This window comes from Styela clava, chromosome 8, assembly GCF_964204865.1.
Source record: "Styela clava chromosome 8, kaStyClav1.hap1.2, whole genome shotgun sequence".
In the NCBI taxonomy this organism is placed as follows: domain Eukaryota; kingdom Metazoa; phylum Chordata; class Ascidiacea; order Stolidobranchia; family Styelidae; genus Styela; species Styela clava.
Genome location: NC_135257.1, coordinates 12,850,234 through 12,877,937, shown reverse-complemented (window position 1 = coordinate 12,877,937; position 27,704 = coordinate 12,850,234). Strand labels below are relative to the sequence as shown.

Below are 27,704 nucleotides of genomic sequence, written 5' to 3'. Positions count from 1 at the left end.
TTAAACTAAAGATTGTTTGAGATAGGAAAGTAAGTGGTTATGTGTAACTTGAATACGTATAATCTTTGTAGTACATGTTGAGCCCATATCATGTAGAAATATCGGTATATTCGCGCATCTTGTATGTATCTCCTATCTCTCCATTATTGATTACTGACAACTCTAAATCTGCGCTGCTGATGTTGCTAAGAGCAACGTATAATTTTTTAGAGCTTCGCGAATGTTGCTTTCTATCGGATAATTCACGGCAGGTAGCACTACTGATCTAAATACAAGTCACTACTGTCAACTTATTTGAAACAATGTAACGCAATATCATGACATTCTTGACCCTATCGGAAACACTGGTAACCAGGCTAATAAACATTTAGTTGCTAAGGATGGGTTTAGTTTATATTCTTCAAATTAAATTTATAAAATACTTGACTGTAAACGTCATCAAACCAATGATGGTACTCATTATAAATATTCAATTGATGAAAAACAATTAGTTCGAGGACCATTGAACAGGTTACACCCACTGTACAATGAAATCATGTGATTACAATTTTTTTGTTTGAAGTTTGATTTATTAAACATTATTTATCATGTTGTCAAAATTAGACAATAGTGCATAAACACACGATGACAATATCTCTGACAACCATTTTGCCCGTCAAAACCGAAACTCGTAGAAATGAGCTAATGTCCGAATGTAACAAACGGACCCATCTTGTATTGTTTGTCACGAAAAGGACGCTATCACCTATTACCATAGCTCATCTCCACGTTTCCAAGTCGAGCAGGAATTCCTTTTCGGGGTGGAATTTTGTCGGTCTCGTGGAAGAATTCTGCTTTGTATTTGTATTACTAATATTCTCTAGTTTTTTATTATTATTATCATAATATTTAAAATATTTCTTTATGCACATTATTATTAAAGATTGAATAAGTAAAGTGCTTTTTACTCATAGTGAGGAAAGAATAAAGAGTTCTAATATTAGACGAAGGGAGGAATGTAACGTTTTAGCTGATTAGTTTTCCAGTTATTCTCCTATTATCTTCTTTTTTACGCCGTATCAACATAAATTCTCATTTATATCCTTGAAAATTTCATTCCAATCTTACAACCCTGTCAGAACCATATATCAAGACTAGTGGGACACATGGGGGAAGTAGGACACGGGACAAGTGGTACACGACATTTTGGAGACACCGAAAGCACACTACGCCCATCTGCGAGGTTGAGGCCACTGGTTTGAAAATCAAATTATTTCTGAACCGTTGAACGCGTATAAACGGTTTTAAAATGACTAAAAGTAATAAAAATGTTCCAAACTAAGTTTGCATACCTCTGGCAAAATACTGCCTTTACCGAGGCTATACTATTCGCGTACAATACCACTGGATGGATGGAAGCGCTTACTTGCCTATATGATCTCTTTTTTTGTAATGAGCGTAGTAAAAAAATTGGTATGTACGACTGCTTATGAGCTTGGAAGCTGCCAAGATTGTCTTCAAAGGTTCTCTAATATAGAATATCCTCTTCATCACCTTGCATCGTAGTAAATGCCAAAGCGATTGCCAAATCCACAGTGTTTTCATACGATTTCTCAACGCAAGGTGCCCAGCTCTCGATCAAAAGTGGAAAAGGTGCCGACATGAGAGTTAAAAGCAAACACCGATGCGCAGTGTTGAGGATGATTGCCGTTTCATTCCTAATAAGGCAGTGCATATAGTGTTGCCACATATTGCTTTTCTTATGCAAATATTCTGATGTATTTAGTCACTGCACATTGGTATATTATTTCATTTATTTAGAACTGTTTTAGGTATAGACTTAGTATCCACTTTTGATGACTCGCATTCAATTGACATAATACTTTCTGATTGCAATCTAGTGCCCATACGTAATTGGTATATGGTGCATATTGTGGCAACCTGTTGTTGCGACAGTCTCTTGGTTTATCAGCACTGGTAAAAGGGCCGCACGTTTTTTGTTGCAGATTTAATAATAACTTAGGGTTGTATTTTAGGGAACTTAGGGTTGTGTTTTATGTAGACGTGTGTTGAAATAGGGATTAAGTTATTAGGATTGTACCTAAAACTGTATTTATTTTTGCATTTAGTTACATATGTATATCTGATTAAGTAGGATTTGGATGCGTTGCAGTCCAAACTATTTTTAAATCACCTGACCTTACACGAGTGGCCACAATAACACTTTATGTTGAGTGGTAAAATAAAACAAGTTCGATTCGGAACTGTGTCTGGTTTAGTGCATTGGAATTTCAGCGGCAGTCAGGTTAAGCGTATCCAAACCCAGAAGGCAAGCTCCCATCGTTGACTTATCAGAAGGATTCCTGGCACAACAAATAGGCTACTGGCTGATTGAAGTCAGGGAGTGTGTGCCACAGATATTCACCATACCGATCATCATTTAAAAATAGTACACCGTACCCGACTACCGGTGGATTATGGCGAAAAATATACAATACTCTGAAGTTGCTTCCACGCATTCATCTAGCTCAGCGAAAACAAGACTTTCATCAACATCATCAAAGTGCCTCCAGGCAGAACTGATGCTTCTTGAAGCTCAAGAAGAATTGTTAAGAGAAAAAATAGAAACAGCAATGACAGAAGCGAAGAAGAAGAAGGCTGAGCTACTTCTAAAGGCTAGTTCATCAGGGACTTCGTCCAGACATGGCGACTCAGTGGATCTCACGAGATTGCATTTTTCTTCTGATGAAACAGTTCACCAACTACCAATAAGACAATATGCTTCAAATGTAGGTCTCGAACATATGGTTCGTGAGCCTTCAAAATCTAATGTTGTTTGGGAATCTTCCCCTATTACAAGTGAAGGAGTGCTGCAGAGCTGCGGTTCTGTACCACCTGTGTTAACACATGCTACTGGTGCGCATCAGCCAGTAGTAAATTCATATGCAAGGGAAGGAGTGCTGCAGAGCTGCGGTTCTGTACCACCTGTGTTAACACATGCTACTGGTGCGCATCAGCCAGTAGTAAATTCATATGCAAGGGAAGGAGTGCTGCAGAGCTGCGGTTCTGTACCACCTGTGTTAACACATGCTACTGGTGCGCATCAGCCAGTAGTAAATTCATATGGCAGTGGAGGTGTCGTTCAGAGCGGTTTTGCACCATCTGTGTCAACACTTGCTACTGGTGCGCATCAGCCAGTAGTAAATTCATACGAAAGTGGCAATCGTCAAGTTGGCGATGGGATTTATCAGGCGGTACCGAATTCAGCTTTGCCACTTCAAACAGCAACAAGTGCTGTTCCTCCAGATTATGGAGCTATGATTAATGCTCTGCGAGAAGGTTTCACATTGCCCAAAGTTGAACTGATGGAGTTTGATGGAAATCCCCTGCGTTTCCATGCCTTCATGAAGTCATTTGAGACTAACATTCATTGTCACCAACATGCGCCTGAGACAAAGCTTGCACAGCTGATTCAATTGTGTTCTGGCATCGCAAAGGATGCCATCAAGAATTTAGTACTAGTGTCGCCACCAAGCAAGGGCTATCAGATGGCGTGGCAAACCTTACATGAACAGTTTGGTAACCGAACTGTGGTAATTGAAGCTACAAGTAAAGAGGTAACAAATGGTCCCAAGATTATGGACGATGACACTCAAGGACTTTGCAAGTTGGCCACTCAACTGCGTAATTGTGAGATTGTGCTTAGTGAGTGGAATGCAAATTCATTCATGGATGGCTATGAAAATCTTGAGCGTGTATTCTCACGTCTGCCCATGTACTTGCAACGAAAGTATGCGGACCAATTTGATGACAGTAAACTTCCTACATTTTCACACTTGGTTGCATTCGTGGTGAAGAAAGCGCAGCTAACTACTACATTTTATGGTCGGATTGTGACCAAGAATTCTGCCAAACAGAAATCAACTATTCGAGTCACCAAACCTAGGATGACAAGAACTACATCGTATGCAGTCACCAATACCCAAGAGAAGACTCCAGGACCCAAGGTAGCTGATTTGCAGTACAAGTGTGTGGACTGTCAAGGAAATCATGCTTTACACAACTGTGTCGAGTTTAAAGGGAGAAGTGTTAATGATCGCGCCGAAATGGTGAGACGAAATAATCTTTGCTTTAATTGCTTGTATCGTTCTCATCGTGAAAATAATTGTCCTTCTAAATATGTGTGTCAAGTAAATGGCTGTGGTAAATTACATCACAGTTTATTACATGTTGATCAAAAGAAGCCACCAACCACTGGTGCTCATTTTTCTAGCAATGCTAATTCTCAAAATAATGTGTCTGCCCCCAAGAAAGAAAATGGGGCCGGTGCTTATTTCGCAAATGTTAATTGTTCGGAAAATATTCAAAATTTTGTTAGACTTAAGGTTGTACCTGTGGAGGTTACCAGCAATGGTGCTTCTGATGCTGTGTGTACTTATGCCTTTTTAGATGAAGGGTCTACCAGATCCTTGTGCTCCCACAATTTACTTGCAAAATTGGGTATTGAGGGTAAACCTGAAGATTGTATGCTCGCAACAGCGAATGGTAGTAAATTACACAGTGGTAAAACAGTTTCACTGAAAGTAAAAGGTTGTGATTCGGAAAGGGTTGTTGACATTCCCAATGTTTTGGCAATTAATTTACCCAATTTAGAGAGTTCTATCCCGACTGCTAATGTGTTGCAAAAATATCCTCATTTGGGTGATTTGGAATTTCCTGTGCTAGGATCTAGTGAGGTTGATTTATTGATTGGTGCTGAAGTGTTAGCCAATCATCCCATTTCTGAAATTAGGCTTTGTGATCAAAAGGCAAAGTTTCCCGCTGCTCACAGGACAGTATTTGGTTGGGCTCTTTTCGGTCCTGACAGAACTATGTCTCATAGCAGTTGTGAAAGTGTAAGTGCTGTTTCATGTCCTCGTCTAAATACTGTGTGTGCATGTGATACTGATCAATTTTTGTGCAAAATTTGTGGTCATGATTTTATAGATTTAGATTGTGATCCCTTCACCACTGAACATTCCCTAGATGATAAGAAAGCTCTTGTAGTGATGAATGACACTGCAGTAAAAGTAAATGGGAGGTACCAAGTTGCTCTTCCATGGAAAGATAAAAATATTAAACTTCCAAACAATCGTCAAATGGCAGTGAAAAGATTAGAGTCCCAAAAACGAAAATTTATTAGGGACCCTGATTTATTTTTTAAATACAAGTCCAAAATTAATGATTACTTAGACAAGGGGTATGCGGAAATAGTGCCTGAGAGTGATCCTGGGTCTCTGGGTAGGACTTGGTATATGCCACACCACTCTACTGGGGCCAAGTTCCGGGTTGTTTTCGATTGCAGTGCGGAGTGCGGCGGCACTTCACTTAACAAGAATTTACTTTCAGGTCCAGACCTAAATACGAATTTGGTGAGTATTCTACTGCGGTTTCGCGAGGAAGCGGTTGCCTTTATTTGTGATGTGCGCGAAATGTATCTACGTGTTATTCTGGACAGTCGAGATCGTGATGCGATGCGTTTTCTGTGGTATCCGAATGACGACTTGGGAAAGAAACCTATTGATCTGCGAATGTGTTCGCATGTTTTTGGCGCGACGTCGAGTCCTTCGATTGCGTCATTTGTGTTGAAACGTGTCGCTGATGACAATCTAACGAATGCTGATCTGGAAACGATACAGACAGTGCAACGCAGTTTTTTCGTTGATGATGGTGTGAAGTCGAAACGTACCGTCGATGAAACACTTCAATTGATAAATCAGCTGATCGAATTACTCGCATCGGGTGGGTTCTGTCTTACAAAGTTTGCTTGTAATAAAATTGAAGTAATGGAAGCGATTCCCGAGGCGGATCGCTCAACCGCAACGAAAGCGCTTGACTTTAGTACAGAGTTGACGGAACGTACGCTGGGAATTTATTGGAACATGGTGCACGACGTCTTCAAGGTTCGGGTCGAAATTGAGTTTCGACCCTCAACGCGCCGTGGCATGCTCAGCATGCTTGGCCAGGTATATGATCCATTGGGGTTTATTCAACCGTTTTTGATTCCCGCAAGGCGCATTTTGCAGGATTTGTGTTTTTTGGGTTACTCGTGGGATGATCCTGTCGAGGGAGACTTGTATGATGGTTGGGAGAAATGGATCAGCACCTTGCCTAGTTTGAGGGAGTTGACTATACAACGTTGCTACAAACCGGAAGGATTTGAGGCGGCGAATGTGCAGCTTCACTGTTTTTGCGACGCAAGTAGAGTGGGCTACGGTGCAGTAGCGTACCTTAGGTTGGAGAACGAATCCGGCGAGGTTCACTGTGCATTTGTAAAGGGTACTGCGCGTGTTACCCCCAAGAAGCTAGTGACAATTCCACGACTAGAATTGACGGCGGCAGTCGTTGCTACAGAAGTTGCTCATTCTGTCACAAATGCACTAGACTATGAGATACACGAAACTTGTTTTTGGACAGACTCGATGACTGTGTTGCAGATGTTGAATAGTAGATCACAGCGCTTTAAGACTTTTGTAGCCAATCGGGTTAATATTATTCAATCAATCTCTGATGTGTCGCAGTGGTCTCATGTTCCAACAAATGAAAATCCAGCAGACATCGCTTCTCGTGGCCTTATGCCAGATAAGCTGGATAAGGCAAAATTATGGTTTCAAGGTCCGAGTTTTTTGTGGCAACAAAGTGTTTCATGGCCTGGCACTTCATCAGTGTCAGATACCATACCAACTAATTCCGATTTACATTGTGAAATTAAGGTGAATCTTGTTGAAGTTCAAAAGAGATCCCAGTATTTTCCTGAGTTAATAAATCGCTATTCAACGTGGGAAAAATTGTCGAGAACAATTGCATGGATGTTGCGTTTTAAATTTTTTATTTTGTGGAAAACCTGTCGATCAAATGACTCTCCAATGACTGGAGATTTAACTGTTACGGAACTTAGTGTAGCAACTATTCAGATCTGCAAGTTGGCCCAAATTGAATCGTTTTCTCCAGAGCTCGAATATTTTAGTGAGCGTGTACATGACGGACCAAACTACTTGAGCAGTGGTTGTAAGTTGCCTACATCACCACATTCTAAGGCTCTCATTAAACTTAGCCCATTTTTAGACAATGATATTTTGCGGGTGGGTGGCCGTCTTCGACACTCACATTTATCACCGGAGCAGAAGCATCCAATAATATTACCACCTCATCATCATGTAACAAAATTGATAATAGAGTATTATCATCGGCAAAATGGTCATTCTGGTACATTGCACACTCTTTCCTCTGTGCGGGAAAAATTTTGGATTCTTTGTGGACAGGCGGAAGTTCGTAAGGTGCTGAATGCTTGTAAATTGTGCAAGTTGAGGGCGAGCAGACCTGGTTCACAGTGGATGGCTCCTCTGCCAGAGTCGCGTGTTCTGGGTGGTCGCACTCCTTTCTATCACACTGCTGTAGATTACTTTGGCCCATTGAAAGTCAAATTGGGACGTAAGGAATACAAGCGGTATGGATGCATATTCACCTGTTCAGTCACTAGGGCTGTTCATATTGAGGTCTCGGAATCACTTGATGCATCTGCATTTTTGCAGGCCTTTTTTCGATTTTGTGATAGGCGTTCAAAACCATCCCATGTAATTTCAGATAATGGCACAAACTTTGTGGCTGGTGAGAGACTTCTTGCTGAGGGGATTTGTAAGTGAAATCAGAGTCAAATTTCAAATTCTCTGTCACAACATGGAATTCAGTGGGATTTTCAACCGCCTTTAGCACCTCACCAGAATGGCTTGGTTGAGATAATGGTCCGGGAGGCAAAAAGAGTTCTTTATGCGATTTGTGCTAAATCACGAACATTTACTGATTTTTCGCTCATCTCCATGCTGACTGGGGTAGAAAGAATTCTGAATGATCGCCCATTGACACCTATTAGTGATGATGCAAGGGATTTGGAGGTTCTGACACCAAATTCCATTTTGACTGGAAATCTTGATCCCTCTATTGCTCCCGATAAGTTTACGCGCGGTGACGAGTTTCGCGAAAATTGGAGACATGTCCAGCTCAGTCTTGATCGATTCTGGAATCGCTGGACAAAGGAGTATTTACCGCTATTGCAAAAGAGACAGAAATGGCTCTTTCCTGAGAGAAATTTGAAAGTGGGTGACATTGTGCTTCTGTATGGCGACGATACTCCGCGCGGCGTTTGGCCCAAGGGTAGAGTGATTGAGGTATTTCCCGATAAGGATGGGATGGTAAGGAGGGTTAAGGTTCATACTAGGAATTCTGATCTAGTTCGTGATGTTAGGAAACTCTGCCTACTTGAAGCTGCTTAAGCTTCTGTCCTTTATTGCCAAACATGTTCAGTGGTCCAGGTCATTTTTTTTGTATATGTTGTTTCATTTCATGTTCTCAGTATGTTATTTTATTGCATGTTTTCATTGTGTTCGATTGTTGGATAAATCATCCTCATTGTTTAAAATAATTTTGTGAACAAAATGATTGGGGCCGGTGTGTTGAGGATGATTGCCGTTTCATTCCTAATAAGGCAGTGCATATAGTGTTGCCACATATTGCTTTTCTTATGCAAATATTCTGATGTATTTAGTCACTGCACATTGGTATATTATTTCATTTATTTAGAACTGTTTTAGGTATAGACTTAGTATCCACTTTTGATGACTCGCATTCAATTGACATAATACTTTCTGATTGCAATCTAGTGCCCATACGTAATTGGTATATGGTGCATATTGTGGCAACCTGTTGTTGCGACAGTCTCTTGGTTTATCAGCACTGGTAAAAGGGCCGCACGTTTTTTGTTGCAGATTTAATAATAACTTAGGGTTGTATTTTAGGGAACTTAGGGTTGTGTTTTATGTAGACGTGTGTTGAAATAGGGATTAAGTTATTAGGATTGTACCTAAAACTGTATTTATTTTTGCATTTAGTTACATATGTATATCTGATTAAGTAGGATTTGGATGCGTTGCAGTCCAAACTATTTTTAAATCACCTGACCTTACACGAGTGGCCACAATAACACTTTATGTTGAGTGGTAAAATAAAACAAGTTCGATTCGGAACTGTGTCTGGTTTAGTGCATTGGAATTTCAGCGGCAGTCAGGTTAAGCGTATCCAAACCCAGAAGGCAAGCTCCCATCGTTGACTTATCAGAAGGATTCCTGGCACAACAAATAGGCTACTGGCTGATTGAAGTCAGGGAGTGTGTGCCACAGATATTCACCATACCGATCACGCAGGTTTGTCCTTGCAACAGAGATGTAAGAGGAAATGACGCGGTTTGATATGGGCAAAGAAATTGCGTCGGCTGCATAAAATAGTTGCTACTCGCGCTTATAAACCATTTACGGCGTTTCTCCAAAAATATGACCTAGTCTGAAAATAAGACACATCACGAATTTTAAAATTAATTTCAATATAAGCCCTCCCCGTAAAATAAAACCTAGTCGATAGCAAGAAATCTCTCCTACACGTTTTAAATGATTGATAACACTGGTCAACAACAAATTTGCGGTCTGCGTTTTTTCAGTTGAATTAGGGTGAATCTGGTGTGCTGAATCCAGAAATCATATTAGTTTTGCACAAACAGGTCAAATTTTTGAGATATGGCCACATGTCGTTATTTACGATTTTGTTCACATTTACGCATGTTAGAGCATTTTAGAAGAAATTGGTAGGGGTAAAATGCTCTGTGGAATACGTTTTTTTTGCTTATGGACCGGGTTAACTTTTAAAAGTGTTTGATCTTTAGTCATTGATTTATTTTTGTTTTTTTACAATACGTTTCGTGTCGAATCTTGCAATCTTGTTTGTTTTTTCATCGTGGCAACGTGTTTGTTGATCATTTTGCTTTCTTTGTTTATTCTATCTTCTGTGTAAGTTAATTGATGAATATCTTTACCTATTATTCTTTTGTGAGTGAATGAGATGGCTTCGTTTAGATTAGAATACCTCCATTAGCGACGAATATACCTCCGGTTTCAAAGGATATGAAGAAGGAGAAATGGATTTTGAAGATGATGCTCCACATCAATTTTCCCAAAACGAGTTGAATGATCTAGTTCGCGACCTCAGATTGCCAAAGGACTCTGCCAACCTGTTGGCTTCCAGATTAAAAAAAAAATCTTTCTGACAGTACTTACATCAGCTTCTTCTGCAGCAAGCATAAAGAATACCTCCATTTTTTCTCGGAAAAAAAGGATTTGGTTTACTGTGCCAATCCGATATTGTGCAGCTTTTGCGCAAGCTTAGAGTGCCACAACACAGTGGAAGGAACTGGTTCATTGCAAAAAACGAAGGAGTGTTATCAATAACCCTTTGGTTGAATACTCTTCCCTCCATTGCTCATTAAGCTCGTAAGCTTAACTTACATATGCCAGGCTTTTAACTTTAAATTAGCGCATGACACTTATGTGTAATATAAATATGGCTCTAATACAGGGGTTCCCAAACCGCGGCCCGCGAGACGATTTCAAATGGCCCGCCGAACATTAGTGAAACTATAACCGTGAATAAATACTAACACGTTTAAAATTTAAATGTGTTCATTCTTTTACGTCGTAGATGCCGCCAATTGTTACGTCATTATCACAATTTAAGCACGTGTATATCGTAACAATTCAATTATACCGGTATCTTAACTTACGTACCGGTATTAGGATTGCGTACGGCAGTCTTTTAGGTATCACGTATCAGCCCTATATTAAGGAAGCTTGAAGATGTCACAAAAACGAAAACTAGACACTGAAAACTGGCGTTTTTCGGATAAATGGCACAACTACAAATTTAATTAGATATCAAACCTTGGGTGTCGCTAATCAGTTCCCAGCGATTTCCCTTCCCAGTAAGATGTGTGCCAATTTTACTTTTTTCATAATTTCGTTTGTTATTTTTACTGGATGGAAAAAATTAACTTGACTATGATATGAGTAGACGTTCATACGAAGGCGTACTCCAGATGAGCAAGTAACTTCATTAGTCGCTATCAGTTACAAATCCTTTTTGAAAGTCGTGCTTGGTATTCCTCGGGTATTCATTCTATCACCTAACTAATATACTTAGGAATTTCATTACATAACAAACTGCGATACTGGGTGTATCTAAAATCAATCTTGCAGCCTATTTTGGTGCCTATTTTTCAAAACCCCAGCCTTTACGCGATTTTTTGGTCATTCTGCTTTACTGGCCCGCGAGTATGCTCGCCTTGAAATTTTGGCCCGCGGCCAAATAAGTTTGGGAACCCCTGCTCTAATATGATTGGTCAGTAAGAGTTAATATTCTTTACGTATACGTCTTATCGTGGACGTATCTCAAAATCAAAGTGACTTGGTTTATAGCCACTTTGGTCAAAACAAAAGCAATAAGACATTTTTGCGTCGTTTTCAAGCATGATATATGCTTGTCCGAGCGTTTGTGACCCCGGTTGCGCTTTACTTTTCTTTAGCATATTTTAAATTCTACGAGTTCTGTATCTGTAAGCTAAAATATATACAATGAATCTGTTTTAAAGAAAGTAATTTGAGCGAGTTCACAATCGTTTTCGGTGCGTAAACAAGCTTGTAATCATTACAAAGATTGCGCTCGCTCGAAACAGCTCACGAAAACATTCGCCCTTTGTATCTTGAATATTTTGCGTTGCGTTTCGCTCCGGACGGCCACTCTTATCTCGTTTGAAAGATGTCGCAATGCGCTTTTTCTGGAGTATTAGATGTTTACTCTAGTCCAGTGTTCTTCAACCTTTTTTTATCGCGGTATAGCTTTTACAATTTTCCAAAACCTTTGTATACCTTACAAATACCAATGTTTATTTAAGACTTAAATGAATGTTAAATTTTATGCACATATTGTACTGCAATATCATCATGCAATCTAATAGGCTAGTGTCCGCAAGTTATAAATTTGACTGACGGCTTTAACGTCAACAGGAATAATGTTCAACGTAAAGCAAACGAAATGCAGGGCAGCCGAAATCACCAAGCCAGACACGTGACCGCATTATCAGTGACATTTTATATTTCATGTGCTCCACGTTTGCATTGTTGCCTTCGCTTGAATATTTTATTAGAGTTTAGAATTCCTGACTTAGGCTGTACACTTGGGTATACTGTATACCCAGTTGAAGAGCACTGCTCTAGTCCATCTGGCTTGTATTTATCACTTCGATTTAAAATACATAACTTGTTGCAAATTTTTTTTACATTTTCCATTACTTTTCTTTATCAATGTCCACTATTCAGTTTTTATTAATCGATGTTTCCATCTCTTAATGAATATACATTGTTGAACAAAGAATTTTTTTTTTTTTAATATGTGTGCTGACAAAATGACGTCATAATGACAACAAAAATGTAATCAATTTTGTCAGTCGGGCTGATTTTTTGAAACGCACAAACTTGACCTGATGGAGAGATGTTATTTTCGGATTCAGCAGTGCCAAAATACCCCAAATCAGTTGCAAAAATCTAATCAACATTCGAAAAGTAAAAAATTGTTGGCCAGTGTAACCTATGTTTTTTGAATAAAAACGTGTTATTTATAAGTAAATGAATATCGGTTTTCATATTTTGTATATTCGAAAATCTCTACTTTGGAATTCTGTTTTTGATAAATAAACACTGAACACCCACTCTTCATCCAACTCAAACTTCACAAATCTGTGACCTTGGCAATAATATATTTGATGAGAGTGTCGAAAAGTCGTACGATATCATGGCATACATAATATAGCGATAAGAAAAAGAAATCATCCATAATATATATATTATGTATCCATACAAAGCAATATTTTAGTTCGAAACATCCACTCCCAATTCCGGTAGTTGTTGGTAAAAAAATAGATAGTACTTGAACCTTAAAATTAAGGTACTTGTCAATAGCACCAACAGGCAATTTTTAAAATACACTTGTGGGATACACAAATACACTTTAATCTTAATAAACAACAACACTACATCTGTTTGTATCTCCCAATATTGAACAGCTGAATACTAGAACTGGATCAAGTCTCATATCTATGTGCAATGTGCACAACAAGATGAACACTGAAAATAATTATGACCAAATGTCTATCTATATAATGTCTATCTCAAGTATTGAGTACCAGTGCAACTGTATGAAAATATTACACACTTTTCAGCCTTCGAGAAACAATAAAATCTAACTTTTACTGAATGAATTTTATCATTTAGGTACAATATGTTTTATTTTATTGAATTCTGAGTTTTCACACATGGGACAAGTAAAATTGAAAAAATATCCATTTTTTGCTTATCAACCCAGGGGTGGTGGGCTATAAGGTTCCATGAACATTACACCGATAAAAAAAACTGAAAAATCACTATCCTCCCAAATGATAACATACTCTATACTTAATCTTGAAAGAAAAAAAAAATTACTATCTATCATCAATTTATCACATCTTGATATGTCTGATCGGATTGTAAGGTGTTAAAATATGTTTGATTATATAGTAACGTACATCAAGCTCGTTGGGCGGCAATACACAGGATAAATTCATTGACAATATAAGGAGTTGCAAACTCCCTCGATTTAAGCTTGTAAAAACTTAATAGAGAAAAAATTGTAAACAGTTCGCTAATTATTACTTTAGTACCACTTGATATTATAAACAAACAAAAAAATAATTTTTACAAGACATGAAAAGTGGATTTATTGTACGGAATAATATAGAAAATATAAAATATGATGTTCGGAAAAACGAATTATTAACAACATTACGGAAAATAATAGTAATAATCAAGAAAAAATAAAAAAAAAACTACACTGGAGAGCACATTGACATAGATATTATAATACAAGTCGACACAAAATATTTACAGTCGTAAAAGAATAAAAGTTACCCAGGCAGAAATTGATTGATGCCAAGAATAAAAGAAATAATATCATTTCTATTTGATTCAAATACTTTCTGCCCGGGGAAATATGAAGAATAGTAGTAGCACCATTATAAGCAGCATATTAACATACTTATTTGCTCTTTTATATTGTGAACAGGCCAGGTTAGTGTACAATTGAATCTGAGTGAAAAATGTTCAATGTTGCGATAGCCAATTCTAGATTATTTTTTTGGTGAAAGCCAGAGACCAACTCTAGATTTATTTTTGAGTTTTGAAGTGTTCGGTGCAATATTGCCTTCACTTTTCCGATGTGCCATGATAATAGGAGTAGAATGATTTTCTTTAATCCCAGGTGTAACTTGATAAGTAACAAGTTGGTCTGCAGATGAACTTCTCGTCTTTTTGTAGGAACGTTCTTGATTATTGTCTGATGAACTTGAAAGCATGCTGCCTGTCGTTAAAGACTGCATACTTCCTCCGTTTTCCTTTATATCTGGAAGCATGCAAAATCGTTCAAAGCAAACTAAAGGTAGGATTAGGAGCATTATAGTTGACTAACACAGTGAAGCATTCAGAACAATTTCTCTATCATATTGCTAATTTACCTTGCATAAACAAGTTTATATTTTGAAAGATGATAAACAAATTAAATATTGCCAAATATTCAAAATGATGTTACTGAATACTGCTGATAATGTAAAATAATGAGATGGCAATGTGTTAGAGTGTCAACTAAGCATCTAAGCACCATGACATAAATTTTATAAATAACATTGGTTAATGACCACCAACACTCAATGATTTCTAAAAATGATTAAGCATTCGTGGAATGGCAATGAAAATCATAGGAGCAAAAGACATATCATTAGAACATGAGTTGTCAGTTGGTACTTTAATCTCAATACTTTACTTCCATCCAATGCTGTAAGACACGGACTTTAGATTGACACACATTAAATAATTGTTCTACTTCAGTAAAACTTTAACATTCTTTATTTTCTAAGTGATGATAACGCTATGAAGTTGTGGACAAAATTGAGAGGTGGTCCGTTACTTTTGCATATTATCCAGTTCTGTTTATTCATACCAGAATGGCTTAGTATCATAGTATCTGTCCCTATAATTACATGACATAGCAAATTCAAGATAAACTTGAAATTGAATCGAATATAGGAATAGGATTACCCTGTTTATTTCAAACAAAATTATTTGAATATCATCATCATCACTCTAAAATACAATAACCAAACTTATAACTTCGAAACACACATCTGAGAAGGATATACAAATCACACCACAACATATTGTAGTGCTATTCTCTTATTCCATACAACTTTCTGCTTTACATTATTACATGAGTGCCGTATCAGTTGGCAGTTGCATTCGTATATTAAATCAGATAGAAAACACATGCAAAACACCAATTCCATGTTGTACATAATCAAATTACCGTTTTAGGATATCACCACGAGCATGTAGACTGAGATGCAGGTAAGTGGGGTGACCCACCTTCATTATCATTGCCTATAAATAAATAAACAAAAATGCAATATTTTATGAAGCAATCAAATACTTGTTTTCAGGTTTTTCATCGATGTAACTTCGCAACGTACCATTCACCATGACCACATTGAGTCATAGAAAATTGACTGCGAATCATATTTATTCTTTTGCTTTTGTTTGTTGGTATTTTTCCTATTTAAAGCAGCACTGAAATAACTGAGGAAAAAGCATTCATAGCAAAACTAGGATTTTCTTATTTAAATTCAGCCCATCTTTAAAAAAAGTATTTTGAATATTAAATTAAAAATAAAATTGTATTTTTCGCATAACTTATATTCCAAATTCAGTGTTTAAACTAAATTTCTGTCTGTCTTTCAGCATTTCTGCCTATACATTGATTTAACAACTTGATAACAAATCCTTGACAAAAATGCAATGTATGTTATGTTGCATATAATATCATAAGTTAAATAAGTTAGTAGGAATGTGCAAAACATATATGGCTTGGTCAAGTATCACTGGTATAAATATATAAAACTTGAGTTAGATCTTATAAATTTAATATAACAAATGTTCCTTTACTATCTATGACTACAAAATTGCACAATTACAAGTAGGATTTGGACAATGAGCATATGTTATAAGTCCTTACATATAAAGATTACATATTCAGATAATACATATTATGGCCAAGTTTATTGCATATTTTATTGTGAAACAGGGAATGCTTTGGGTATTTCCATATACAAACACATTAAAATGCATTAAAATATAATAACAGCTTTGAACATAATGCAATATGAAAGTTATGTTCATGAATTATGATACCTACGAATAAGCATATGACAATGTGATATTACACTATATTGTATGTAGCAACTAATTCACCGATGACTTTGTTAATGATGTTAACCACCGTTAGAATAAAACGATACACGTTTGTCATTTACATCCATGGGTAAATCATGTCTGCCCTATCTAGGTCACATTAATGAGACCATGAATCAAAAAAACTCACCAATTTCTGGTACAGTACCATTACCCTTTCGTATCGTAAGTCTTGCAACAGACCCACCGTGTTTTATACATGTGATGGCTTCAGAATGTAGCATTCCATTTGTGTCATGACCATTAATTTGCACCAATATGTCACCAACCTTTCAAATATTGAATTGATAAATATTTAAATACTTCTACTAGGAATTGGATGACAATAATTCAAATTCGAAAATTGTTTTGAAAAATTGTCTTAAAAGCATTGAACGTATTCTGACCTGACAATTCGGAGTTGTCGAAAATGAATTGAGCACTTGGATACATTTAAAATTGGTATATTGGGCACAGTAAATTCCTAATTATAGGAATAGATCAAATTCGGAAATTTGTTATTTTGAGCATTCATTATCTGATGCTGAAGACAAAATTCCTTATTTTCTGACTGTGTGAAAATGACAAATCAATCAAAACAACTTTTTTGCATTGCGAAACTTATTTTCCATAAGTTAACATTAATTTGAGCAAGTTTATCCGATGAACATGTTCAAATTTAGGATAAATTTAGTAATCCACATTGAAAATATTATTATAAAATGGATTTGGGTACAGTAACTTACGCAGCTAAATATAGACTGAATTCTTTTCATACAAATACACATACATATATTTTCATATAATCACATATGAAAGGTTGCAACACTGATCGGGAAAAACTTAGAATGAATATTAAAGTTTGTAACAAAAAAAAAATCATTCAAATTTACAGACAGCTTCTATGCAGTACAATATAATATTTCTCCACTGCACTGCAATCAACAAAAAACATTGAAGTATTAATATTGTGAACCATAGCACAATATAAATCTAATTTTCAAATAATAAAAGAAAAAAAATGTTCGTACTTGTATTTTTCCACTTTGAGCAGCAGGACCATCACCAGCCATTCTGAGTACATATAATGGCATGTTATATTCTCTACCTCCTCGAATTCCAAAACCAAAACCTTTCTTGGATCTGTGCAAGTCCACAATGAAGCAACTGTTTCGAGCACTAAAAATATGACATCGATAACAATTAGAAACTTTTACAAGATTTTGAAGCCACACAGGCAGATAAGATAACTGCATTAAACAATAGCATTTTAGTAGCTTCAATATACCTTGTTAGCTCATGAGTGTGTGTCAATTACTATTAAGCAAATATGGCTCGACGGTTTGCGGACCGTGCTAAGCGTTAAGAATATGCTTACCATAATACCTGATTACCCAACGTGAATTTGCAGGTTCAAATCCCTTGGAAGATAATTATGTGTGAAAGGATTGCCGTACTACTCGCCAACATAGAATAGTTCGTGTACCTGCTGGTCAGTTACGACTTTCTCCATTTTCAAGTCAATGCGCCTGACACAAATACCTGAGTACCTGCCAGGCATAGACTGGTAACTGTATGAAAATCCGTCGTTCACCATAATATGATTAGGCTGTCTTATCGACTTTCCTCTCCCATTGATAAATGTGGAAATCCTATTTATTACAGCATGATTCTACAAGTTCGACGTCTTGTAAGTTGACTCAATTAACCGAATATTTCGCTTGCCATCGAACTTTCATCCTACACAGATTAGGATCTTAGAATCCTAAGGTAGTATTATCATCTTTCAGAGGGTTTCCAAACTCATCGACATTGTAGGGCTGGCTATTCTTGATAGTTGGAAATTCTGCCAACATCCCTAGCCATGCTTCTCCTATGTTGATTAGTTATTCCCAAAACCGAAACTGGAAACTGATCATAAAGCTATTGTTTATGTATGATCAATTTCTAATCAATCAAATTGATTATAAACATCATCTTTTCCTACTATTGGGTATGGCACAGATATGTATAAGTAATGCTATGCAACCTGAACAAAATCCAAATCTGCACTTACCTGTCTTCTTGACTAGGAATGTATGCTACTCTGAGCATGATAGACATCCCAGAATCCTTAATTAAATTAACAATTTGTCCATGATGTAAGTCAAAAATATCAACACCGTTAACTGCTAAGATACGATCCCCAACGTGTAGTTGTTTACAACGTGCAGCAGGTGAGCCATCTATGATTCTTCCTATTTTATGTGGAACATGATTTCCTACAAAACAAAAAGTTCCGGGTGAAAAACATACATATTATAAAGAACAGTATCTGTTACCTGCTGTTAGCACATAGTTTGCTGAAAGGTCAGTGCACAAATAAAAAGGAGGCGACTGAGCAATACAGAATAAAAAGTGTTCCCTTTTAATTAAAACTGCAATACTTCTAGTGGAATGTTGGGTACAATAGGATGATAGGAGTGAATTGGACCACAGATACTGGTGACAAAACTAAAGAAACAGCCTTCTAGTAACTTCTCCAGTCTTCAGGTTCTGAATTTTAAAATTGATTGGGGCATTAGTTGCGAAAAAAAGCCAAACAAATGAACTGAAGGTCTGTTTCATGTCCAAATGGGCAATTACACACATTATCAGGATTTCTGAGGTTCTTGAAGATTTGAAAGCAAACTGAAACCAGGGTATATTTAGGCTACAAGCAATTTAATAAGTTTTAAGTACATAAAACTATTTTTAAATTTTCAACAAATACAAACCTAACTCAATGATGACAATAAAATGTACGGTAAGGTAAGCAAAATGTATTTCCAAAATATAAAACTACAAAGAGCAGGACTTCTGTTCCTTGTCAGCACATTAACTTATAAGTGTGTATTTATTCATTATTGAAAAGCTCAATAAAGGTATCAAAAATCATTCCCAGCAATTTTGATTAATGAAAATGTAGAACAGGGCTACTCAACTGGCGGACCGCGGTCCGAATCGGACCTTTCGGGTATTCGATTCGGACCGTGCATAATCTTTATTTTGAATTCTTAGACCCACTTTTGAAGTTTCCACTTATAAAAACACTTAACTATAACGCCCTAACAAACAATCTTGAATATCTAATAATCATTAGTCGGCCGAGGAATTGCGTGTTTAAGGATGCCGAAATATAATTTCTGGAAAGTCCGGGACCCAAATACTTTTGAAGTTTTGTGTTCGGACCTTCGGTAATAATAGTTGAGTAGCTGATGTAGAATATGGATTATTCAAAGACAAAAAAACGATTACATGATGTACCGAAATTAAACCACATTGACAAAGACATTAAAATAAGTGCTTGGTAATAATTTATAAATTAAATGAAATTCAATAATATATTATATAACACTCAAGATTATATCATATATGCTTATACAACAACGAGATTACCTGGAACAGCTTCTGGACCTTTTGCGACAGATGATATAATGACAAATCCAAAACCTTCATGTTTTCTTCTATGAATAACAACATCATAGTATGACATACTGGGATGACCTGCACTGCCCATCTGCTGCTGTTGTTGTTGCTGCTGTCTTCCAAGATTTGATCTCGATGGCATTTCTATAATAATGAAAAAAAAGTATGTTCTATGAAGGTGTACCTGTAATGAATAAAAAAAAAAATTGGAGAGAAATATTGGACTGAGAAAATTATGAAAGTAGCAGTCTAGCGACTTCTTCAATCTTCCAAGTACTAAAATTTGAAATTGAATAGTCCAATATTTGCTTGCATAAGAGTGAACACTGCTTATTAGATATTCCTACTGAACAATTCTAGCTTGTGAATCCTCTGTATTGAGATTGTTTTTTGTTTAACATTTGAAGGAGACATTTTTAGAAAATACATTACCAAAATTTATTACAATTGCTTATATAACAATTAGATTTCAGTTTATAAAACTCTTGTTTCATAGCCTATTATTTGGTATACAAATGGCAAATCATTTAAAATGCCTGGGGTAGAAGTGAGATCAATGTAATATCAAATTGTCTAGTTATGACAGACCAAAGCATGGCTGTGTGGAGATAGGGGTTTGGCGTGTTTTCATTGGTGTCAGTGTCATATTTTCAAACTCTCTAGAACAGGAGTCAAAATCGAAAACTTTCTACAATAACTCAAAAATCATTGAGTTTATATATCTTAACTGTCTAAATAAACTCGCTAAAGTTCGTGTTGTCAAGATGTGATCTTTCCAGAGTTTGGAGCTGCAGCAAGTGTCAAAATGTTTCTAGCTAGTAGTCAAAGCCAAAATTTTATACAAATGTTTCACGACTCAACAGGCCTGGACCCAAGCATCACCAAATTACAGGACAATAAAAAAAAAACTTACGTGCTCCACCAACTCTTCTTCTGATACAAAGTTGAACAATTCCGTTTCGAGCAGCATTTCCCATCAGCGATACAACTTGACTATGTCCAATACCAACAACACTTTCACCATCAACAGATAACAATTCATCTCCCATCCTTAATGATCCTTCTTGTTCAGCTGCACCACCTGCAACTATTGCACCAATTGTAACCTGGAATATACCAGAGAGGTGTATGATAAAGTTGGGCCATTCCAAGCAAAAGTTGAATTCCATCAATTTTTTAAAAAGTGTAGTGAAAGTAATTTTTTTTTATTTTTGATATCAAAGGCTTTGGAATTTTATTGGACTGCATTCATTTCATCGAACAATTTAAAATTTCACCCAGGTTTTTGATGGTTTATAAAAAATGGCCTGAAATGTAGAAATTTTGGTATAATTGACATATTTTGTGATGATTCCTGACACAAAGTGTTTGATTGTGTGGTACAGTTATTTCATATGGAATTGACGCACTGGATTTAAGTTAGTAAAGTTTAAATGTTTGCAGTGCTGTAGGACATTTCTTCACCCATTTAACGATTTATTACCAGAATTTTAAGAGATGATAGATGCCGCTATTCCGAAGTGGAAAAATGTCCTGTAGTGTCTCGTCCTGTAGTGTCACATACAATATGCACATTATTGGCATGGATTTACAGTGTTACATTAAGTAACTTGAGCAACACATAGAGGGGTAGTTCAGCTACTGCACCAGAAATTATTATGGGCTCCTACTGTACCATCACAAAAATTTACAGCACAACACAATGTACTGTTAGTGCATGGTGGATTTGCCGTCCTGTAGTGTCACGCTATATTTTACTATATTTTTTTTATCTACTAAGCAAGGTTGGGTGTAACTTTTGTGCAATTTTTTACATATTCAATAAAGCAACTGATTGGACAATGAAACAAAACATGTAGCTGAAAATGTAAAAATATATTGAATTTAACAACATGCAAAATTTCTGGAATTGTCCTGTAGTGTCACTTGGAATAGCCCAGTTGAAGAAAGCATTCCAGCACAGTAATGCATGAAAAAAAGTGTAGCACTATAATCTACAAGCAATGCAAAATGGCGCTTATTACTGGTTGACTAACCCAATAAATCAGTGGTTCACAAGGTTGGTTGATCGGGGGCCAAAATTAGAAGATGGAGGATATTCGCAAGCCAGGAGATAGGAGCGCATGCGAGGGGATGATACCGGTAACTGTACGTATAATTGAGATACCGGGATATTCAAATTGTTACGGATATACATATGCTTGAACTGTGATAATGACGTAATAATTGGCGGTATCTAAAACGCAAAATAAAAAAAACCTAAGGTGTTGTACTATTTCCCTCAAGTTGGGAAGGCCTTATCAAATCGCTACGCCGACCGCAATTGGCCTGTGGGCCGCGTTTTGGGAATCGCTGCCATAAATAACGGGACTGACAACCGAACGAGAGTGCTTATGAGGATTCTTATTAACCCATGTTGAGTTTCAAACTAACACAATCCTGTACAATTGAACACAACACTGACAACTTCAAAAATGATACAAAACATACTTTTTCATCAGTGTAGTCTCCTCCAAGTATTCGGAATCCAAACCCAGATTCTAATCTTTGCAATACAACTGTTATATCAATGTAGTTATCCATTGAACCTGGGTGTATCATCCTGAGTAGAGAAAGTCAATAATACTATAGTGATGTCACACAAGATGAAGACAACATAGAATACCAATGGTCCTAGTTGATTGTTTTCTACTTTAATGGTTTTCAAGACATTTTCCAAAACTTCGCTCAAAACAAGGCTTCAGCAAGAACACTTTTGTAAGTAGGTATGTAGCTACTGGTTTTTTTCATAAAACAGGAAATTTTTGACACCTTAGCAATCCTGTACAAATTTATTATTTAAAGTCATGAAATAAATTTATTTGTGAATGGACTATGATAAAGCACCGAAGCCAATGCTTTTCAATTTTACAAATGGAATAAAGTTAGGTAAAACTTGAATACAAAGATAAAAACGTACCCCATATGGTTCATTGGAGCTCCATGTTCATAGTTGTGATTCATTCCATTTTCCATGTAGTTCATTGAAGACGTCATTGCTGAAAAAAAAGAAGTAAGAATCTAGTCATGCAATACCAATATAGTAATGATTTATATTTTGTTTGTGAGATAATACAATAAATATGATAATACAAAACTAACGAAATAATGCTAGAATGAGAATTTTCGCAGTGAGGGCTGAGGATGTTCTAAGAATTTTAATTAATTAAAATGTAGAATGAACATCATCTAAAAATGTTTGATTCCAAGAACATAGTACTGTTTCTCCCTTTAATTTACACTGTAAACTTTAACATAATACCGAATTTTGCTATTTTTGTGAAAGAAATTTTACTTGGTATCGAGTATTTTTTTTATTAATATCGATTAGTAATTTGGTATTATTGTAATGTCATTTATACACTCAATATAAACAATTTAAAATGTGCAATAAATAGCAGAGTACGAGTTGCATATTACACTAGCTGCTAATGATTGATTACATATTGAACAACAAATGGAAACAAAGTTTTATTTATAGTGAGGGGGAAAAAGAGATCCAAAATAGGCAAAGCACGGAATTTATCAAAAAGGTTGGAAACCATTGACAAAATGCAATATGGAGAAATTAAAATGAGTACACATATACAATTACATATTATTCAAATACAGGAATCCAGTCGATAGTAACACAAAAAAAGGAAATGTTTAATGAAAGGTTGCAAGCCATTAATTAACCATCAAAATAATGCTGATAATATACTTTTCAATTTCCTGCCAATGCATACATATGTATACACTCGTAACAAGGATGCCATTAAATTTAACGAAAGGTATGATAGCTGAAACATCAATCCAATCCAAATATAAAAAAACTTTCTGAAAAAAAAAATATATAGATATGTGAAAGCATTTCTAATAGTACATAATACAAACCTTGGTGTTTTGCTTTAAATTCGGATAGCAACGGTCCCATGGGATGATATACATTGACAGATGTGGGTGGGGCAGAAACTACCGATCCATTTTCATGTGCAGGCATATCTAAAGTATGCGGCCTCTGAGAAATAATAACAATAAAAAATATATCAACATGAAATTAGTATGAAGCTATAGTAAAGAATTGAAAGATTTTACATATCCTGACGTAGTGTTGGTCTGACTGATTATGTCTTGCAAAAATAAAACCACATTCCCAAGAATAAAAAATTTGAAGCATAGAAAATTCGGTACCCCGCAGTATTTGTACCGGGTTAGGGTTAGGCCATGATTTTTCCTCATTTTAGTTTAATTACGAGTTTGGGGACTGCTTGTGTCAGACAAGTGAATATACCCCTGACCTGACCATAGGCTCTCGTCCCTTTACACAACTTGATGTGAAGTAGGCGAACAAAATTAGTTACCTCCATATTGGTACACATATTTCTGGAGACGAAAATTCATATTAATCCCGGGAGGTGAAAGTTAATCAGATGGCTTAATCATAAGGCCTTCTTGTCCTTTTGCCACGTCAGGCACAGGATATTTAATTACTTACCCAGTTATTTGTTTCAGATTTATGAACTTGATCATGGGGAACCCGTAACCAGAAAACATCCTACAATGGCATGGAATCCAGCAATCCTTTCACATATAATCATCGCCATGGATTTCAAATCAGTGCAGGGTAATCAGGGGTGCGATATCAAGCGTAACCAGCCATGCCCTATTTGTATCGAAAAAGTAAAAATAAATAGCTTGTCAAGAAAACACTTATCCATACTCTGAAAGGTGCTCCTTGTTGTCCATACGATGCTGGATGATACATTCGGGTTTGTTGCTGCGGAGACATTTCCATTTGTTGAGGGTAGATTTTGTTCGGGCTAATTCTTTGAATGATGAAAATTGCTTCTGCATTTTTCGGACAATCTTTTAATATTTCAACAACATTATTGTGTGGCATGTTTTGCACTGCAATTCCGTTGATTTCTAACATGATATCACCTTCCTATGAAACAAAAATATTTATCCATTTATTTATTTAGTTTTATTTGTTTGATGCATATTCACGCCTTTTGCTCTCAATAAGCCCCTGAATAACTCAAAACAGGCAGAATTTTTCTGTTTTGCTATTGTTTACCCGATTAATTAAACCCTGGGTGAGATGGAGTGGGGGCACGGTATTTAAACCCAAAATGTGTAAACTTCGATGCCAACACAGTTGAGTCTAACGCAACAACCCCCAAGAGATAATAATATAGAAAAATAGTTGTGAATCCTTATTGAATAAATATAAAGCCGCATTTTGTAATCTGGTTGCCTAATAGGAAGTTTTAAATTTTTTTAACGCTTCCAATTCAATTCGTTTGGGAAGCTTTTTGTTCAATTATTTGTCTAATTAAAATGAATACTTTCTAATTAGATAGTACAAAAAACACATTGCTAACATATACCAATTACTTTTATCAAATCAAACTGTTTTCAACTCATTCTATCTATATTTTGAAAAGTGGAAAATTGGTCACAAGAGGTTCACATTTCACTAAATGAGGTTGTATCGTAAAACTCTCATAGATAATCATAAAGACAAGATTAAGTAAGCTATGGGGAAATTAAGTGCAGCACTACCAAGTGCAAATTAATTTATATATTTATGATACACAGATAAAATAGTCTCAAAAAATTTAAACAGAATTTTATGGGCAAAGTATTCAAGCTGGAAATACGTCAGAATTTTCTTTAAACTGGTTTAATTATATTATTAGAAATAAATATTTATATGAAAAAAATAGAACATCTTCAAATTATTTATATGTTTTCAGAGAACAGGACTATTTTGGATAGATACAGATGCAGATAATCTTTGGATTTTAATTTAGTGGTGACCATGCATAAAACATGATTGAAAATGACTTATTTATGCATGATCAAAGATAAATTTTGGATTGAAATTTCAGACTGAAGAGTCAAGTTTTGTTATGGCGAAGAAAATAAAAAATTCATTATTGATGAATAAAAGACAGCATCGTGACATAAATTCAACGAAATTTAAATCGTGTTAAACAATAAGTCAAGTTTGATAATCACCGGAAGTAGAAAGAACTAAATTTCCCTAAATTATAAACCACTTTTATAAATTGTAGGCTACATCTCGACCCTGAAAAATTACTTGTAGAAAACAGTGAAAATAACATTTTTTTATCAAAATATTTTATTTCGGTCACATGCGTAGACTACTAAATTATGAATATCGTAGAGCTACCATATTTCCAGAAGTTCAATTTCATAATCTATTAATCCACTTTTGATCAAAATCTATAAATGCAGCGTTAAAGCAACAAGTCTTCCAAACAATCCAGTGACAAATGAGAGATGTGAAAATCTGCGATGCCAATGCATTGATGTCTTAAAGTTTTAACCGCTTGGCCATTGTTGATCGAGATACAGGCACCACCAAATTATTCATATTATTAACAATTTACGCCCAAATAATTATACTTACCCTAATGCTTTGGCATCTTTCTTCATCAAGAATTTGTTTTACTCTTTGTCCCTGTGGACTGTCAGTAACAGTGAATCCAAAACCTCTGTCTCCTTTCTTCAGAATGATCTGAATAACTTGTGATGTTGAAGCATGAAGTGAATTGACACTCCCTGTCCTATGAATGATAAAAATAGAATGAAGGGTAGGATTACAAATAAAAAGGATAATTGGGAGTGCCTTAAAATTCAGAAATCAAGAAAATTAATAAGAAAAACTGTCTCTTTCCTGATTCATTTTTGTGTTCAAGTAGAGTTTGGTACACCTTGTAGTAGGTATTATGGTAAATACGACTCATTGCACCTTGCAAATGCAGTTTACATCTACGGGAATCCATTCTGCTTGAAATATAATTACTGGTCACCATTTCCTCAAATATTTACAATAAATATAGAAATAAAATTTTATATCCACGACCACATCCTGATATCATGAAGGAAAGGAAGGTCTAGTAGAGAAAACCGATCAATGATCAATCTCTAACTTTCCAGGGTCATAGGTCATAGCTCTTGGAGTTATGAGATACGTCATGTATCAGGAAAGTATTCTTTCCTTATGTATATACACATAAAGAGATTTCTAGTATATTGTAAAACCATTAAGCTATGAAAAATATTAACATCATCAACTTTTTTCATAACACAAGTGCTTACTGGTATTGTCTTGTTTGAACTGTAAACAACTGCAGTATCTTTTTTATTTTAATTTCATTCTTAATACTTAAAGCTGCTTAACGCTGAGCCGATCTTTCACACCGAGTTAACCATAATCATGTCAATTTCACTTAATCTACTCAATAATAACTGCATAATAAATATAGCTTGATGATATGAATTATTAAAATCCTATTCACCGAACTTGAGTGTAATAATATATTGAAGTTGACAACACAAAATAGACTAAACTACTTAACAATAAATATCTAGATCATGGTTTTCTTAAACTGGACACTTTGTCTCTCAAGGAACAGTCGGTTATATGGGAGCCAAGAACAAATCCCTTTACTGAGTACCATTCTTCATGACTATATTAATTTAAAGTGAATTGCTAGCGATTTGTTTAAATATTTCACTGTAATGCATCTTGTTCTTTGGGTTTCATTTGTTGGCTTTTTTCATTATTAATCATGGCGTAAAGTGGTGTTCTTTAAACGTTTTGCTTTGTGACTAACTTGACATATGCAAATTTTTCTGCGATCCGCAGGAATATTAATGGGGCCGATGTCGGAGCACTTTCGTGACCCACTGGGGGGTGAGGAGCCCCAGTTTAAAGAGCCTTGGTGTATAGAATACCAGCTGGAAATAATGTTTAAAGCAAAACTAAATAGGTTTTAGAGAAAAGCAGGGGGCCAAGTGGGACAAGTGTTCAGCCTATTTTCAACGATTAGAGGCTTATATTGATTAAAATTTCGCAAATTTTAGGCTTCGACAGGCAATATACTGGTTTGCCTGAACATTTGAGCAATCTTATTACAATCCCATGGATGAAAATGAAGTTCTATCTTTGCACAATAGTAAAATTGAAGTGTTCAAACAATATGCTCAAATCCAATATTT

At 35.9% G+C, this 27,704-nt stretch overlaps 2 protein-coding genes across 3 annotated transcripts in view; one reads left to right on the top strand and one right to left on the bottom strand.

Moving 5' to 3' along the window:
* Positions 1-2,456: 2,456 nt before the first annotated feature.
* Positions 2,457-7,661, top strand: LOC120335312 (uncharacterized). Its single transcript, XM_078115267.1, has one exon. The coding sequence runs from the start codon at positions 2,457-2,459 to the stop codon at positions 7,659-7,661; it is 5,205 nt and encodes a 1,734-aa protein (XP_077971393.1).
* A 4,971-nt stretch (positions 7,662-12,632) lies between these two features.
* The window catches only part of LOC120345328 (membrane-associated guanylate kinase, WW and PDZ domain-containing protein 3-like), a 30,036-nt gene continuing 14,964 nt past the window's right edge, over positions 12,633-27,704 (bottom strand). Inside the window, exons 14-25 of one of the 2 annotated variants that reach the window (XM_039414738.2) lie at positions 26,110-26,266; positions 24,391-24,615; positions 23,565-23,688; positions 22,609-22,687; positions 22,140-22,251; positions 20,563-20,755; positions 19,620-19,793; positions 18,259-18,463; positions 17,234-17,381; positions 16,354-16,492; positions 15,283-15,356; positions 14,185-14,325 (exon numbers count right to left, since the gene is read on the bottom strand). In XM_039414738.2, coding sequence (XP_039270672.2) covers positions 15,295-15,356; positions 16,354-16,492; positions 17,234-17,381; positions 18,259-18,463; positions 19,620-19,793; positions 20,563-20,755; positions 22,140-22,251; positions 22,609-22,687; positions 23,565-23,688; positions 24,391-24,615; positions 26,110-26,266 — 1,618 coding nt within the window. In that variant the 3' untranslated portion in view covers positions 14,185-14,325; positions 15,283-15,294. Of the gene's footprint in view, positions 14,326-15,282; positions 15,357-16,353; positions 16,493-17,233; positions 17,382-18,258; positions 18,464-19,619; positions 19,794-20,562; positions 20,756-22,139; positions 22,252-22,608; positions 22,688-23,564; positions 23,689-24,390; positions 24,616-26,109; positions 26,267-27,704 lie in introns of both variants that reach the window. The other variant, XM_078114892.1, reaches the window with a different exon arrangement.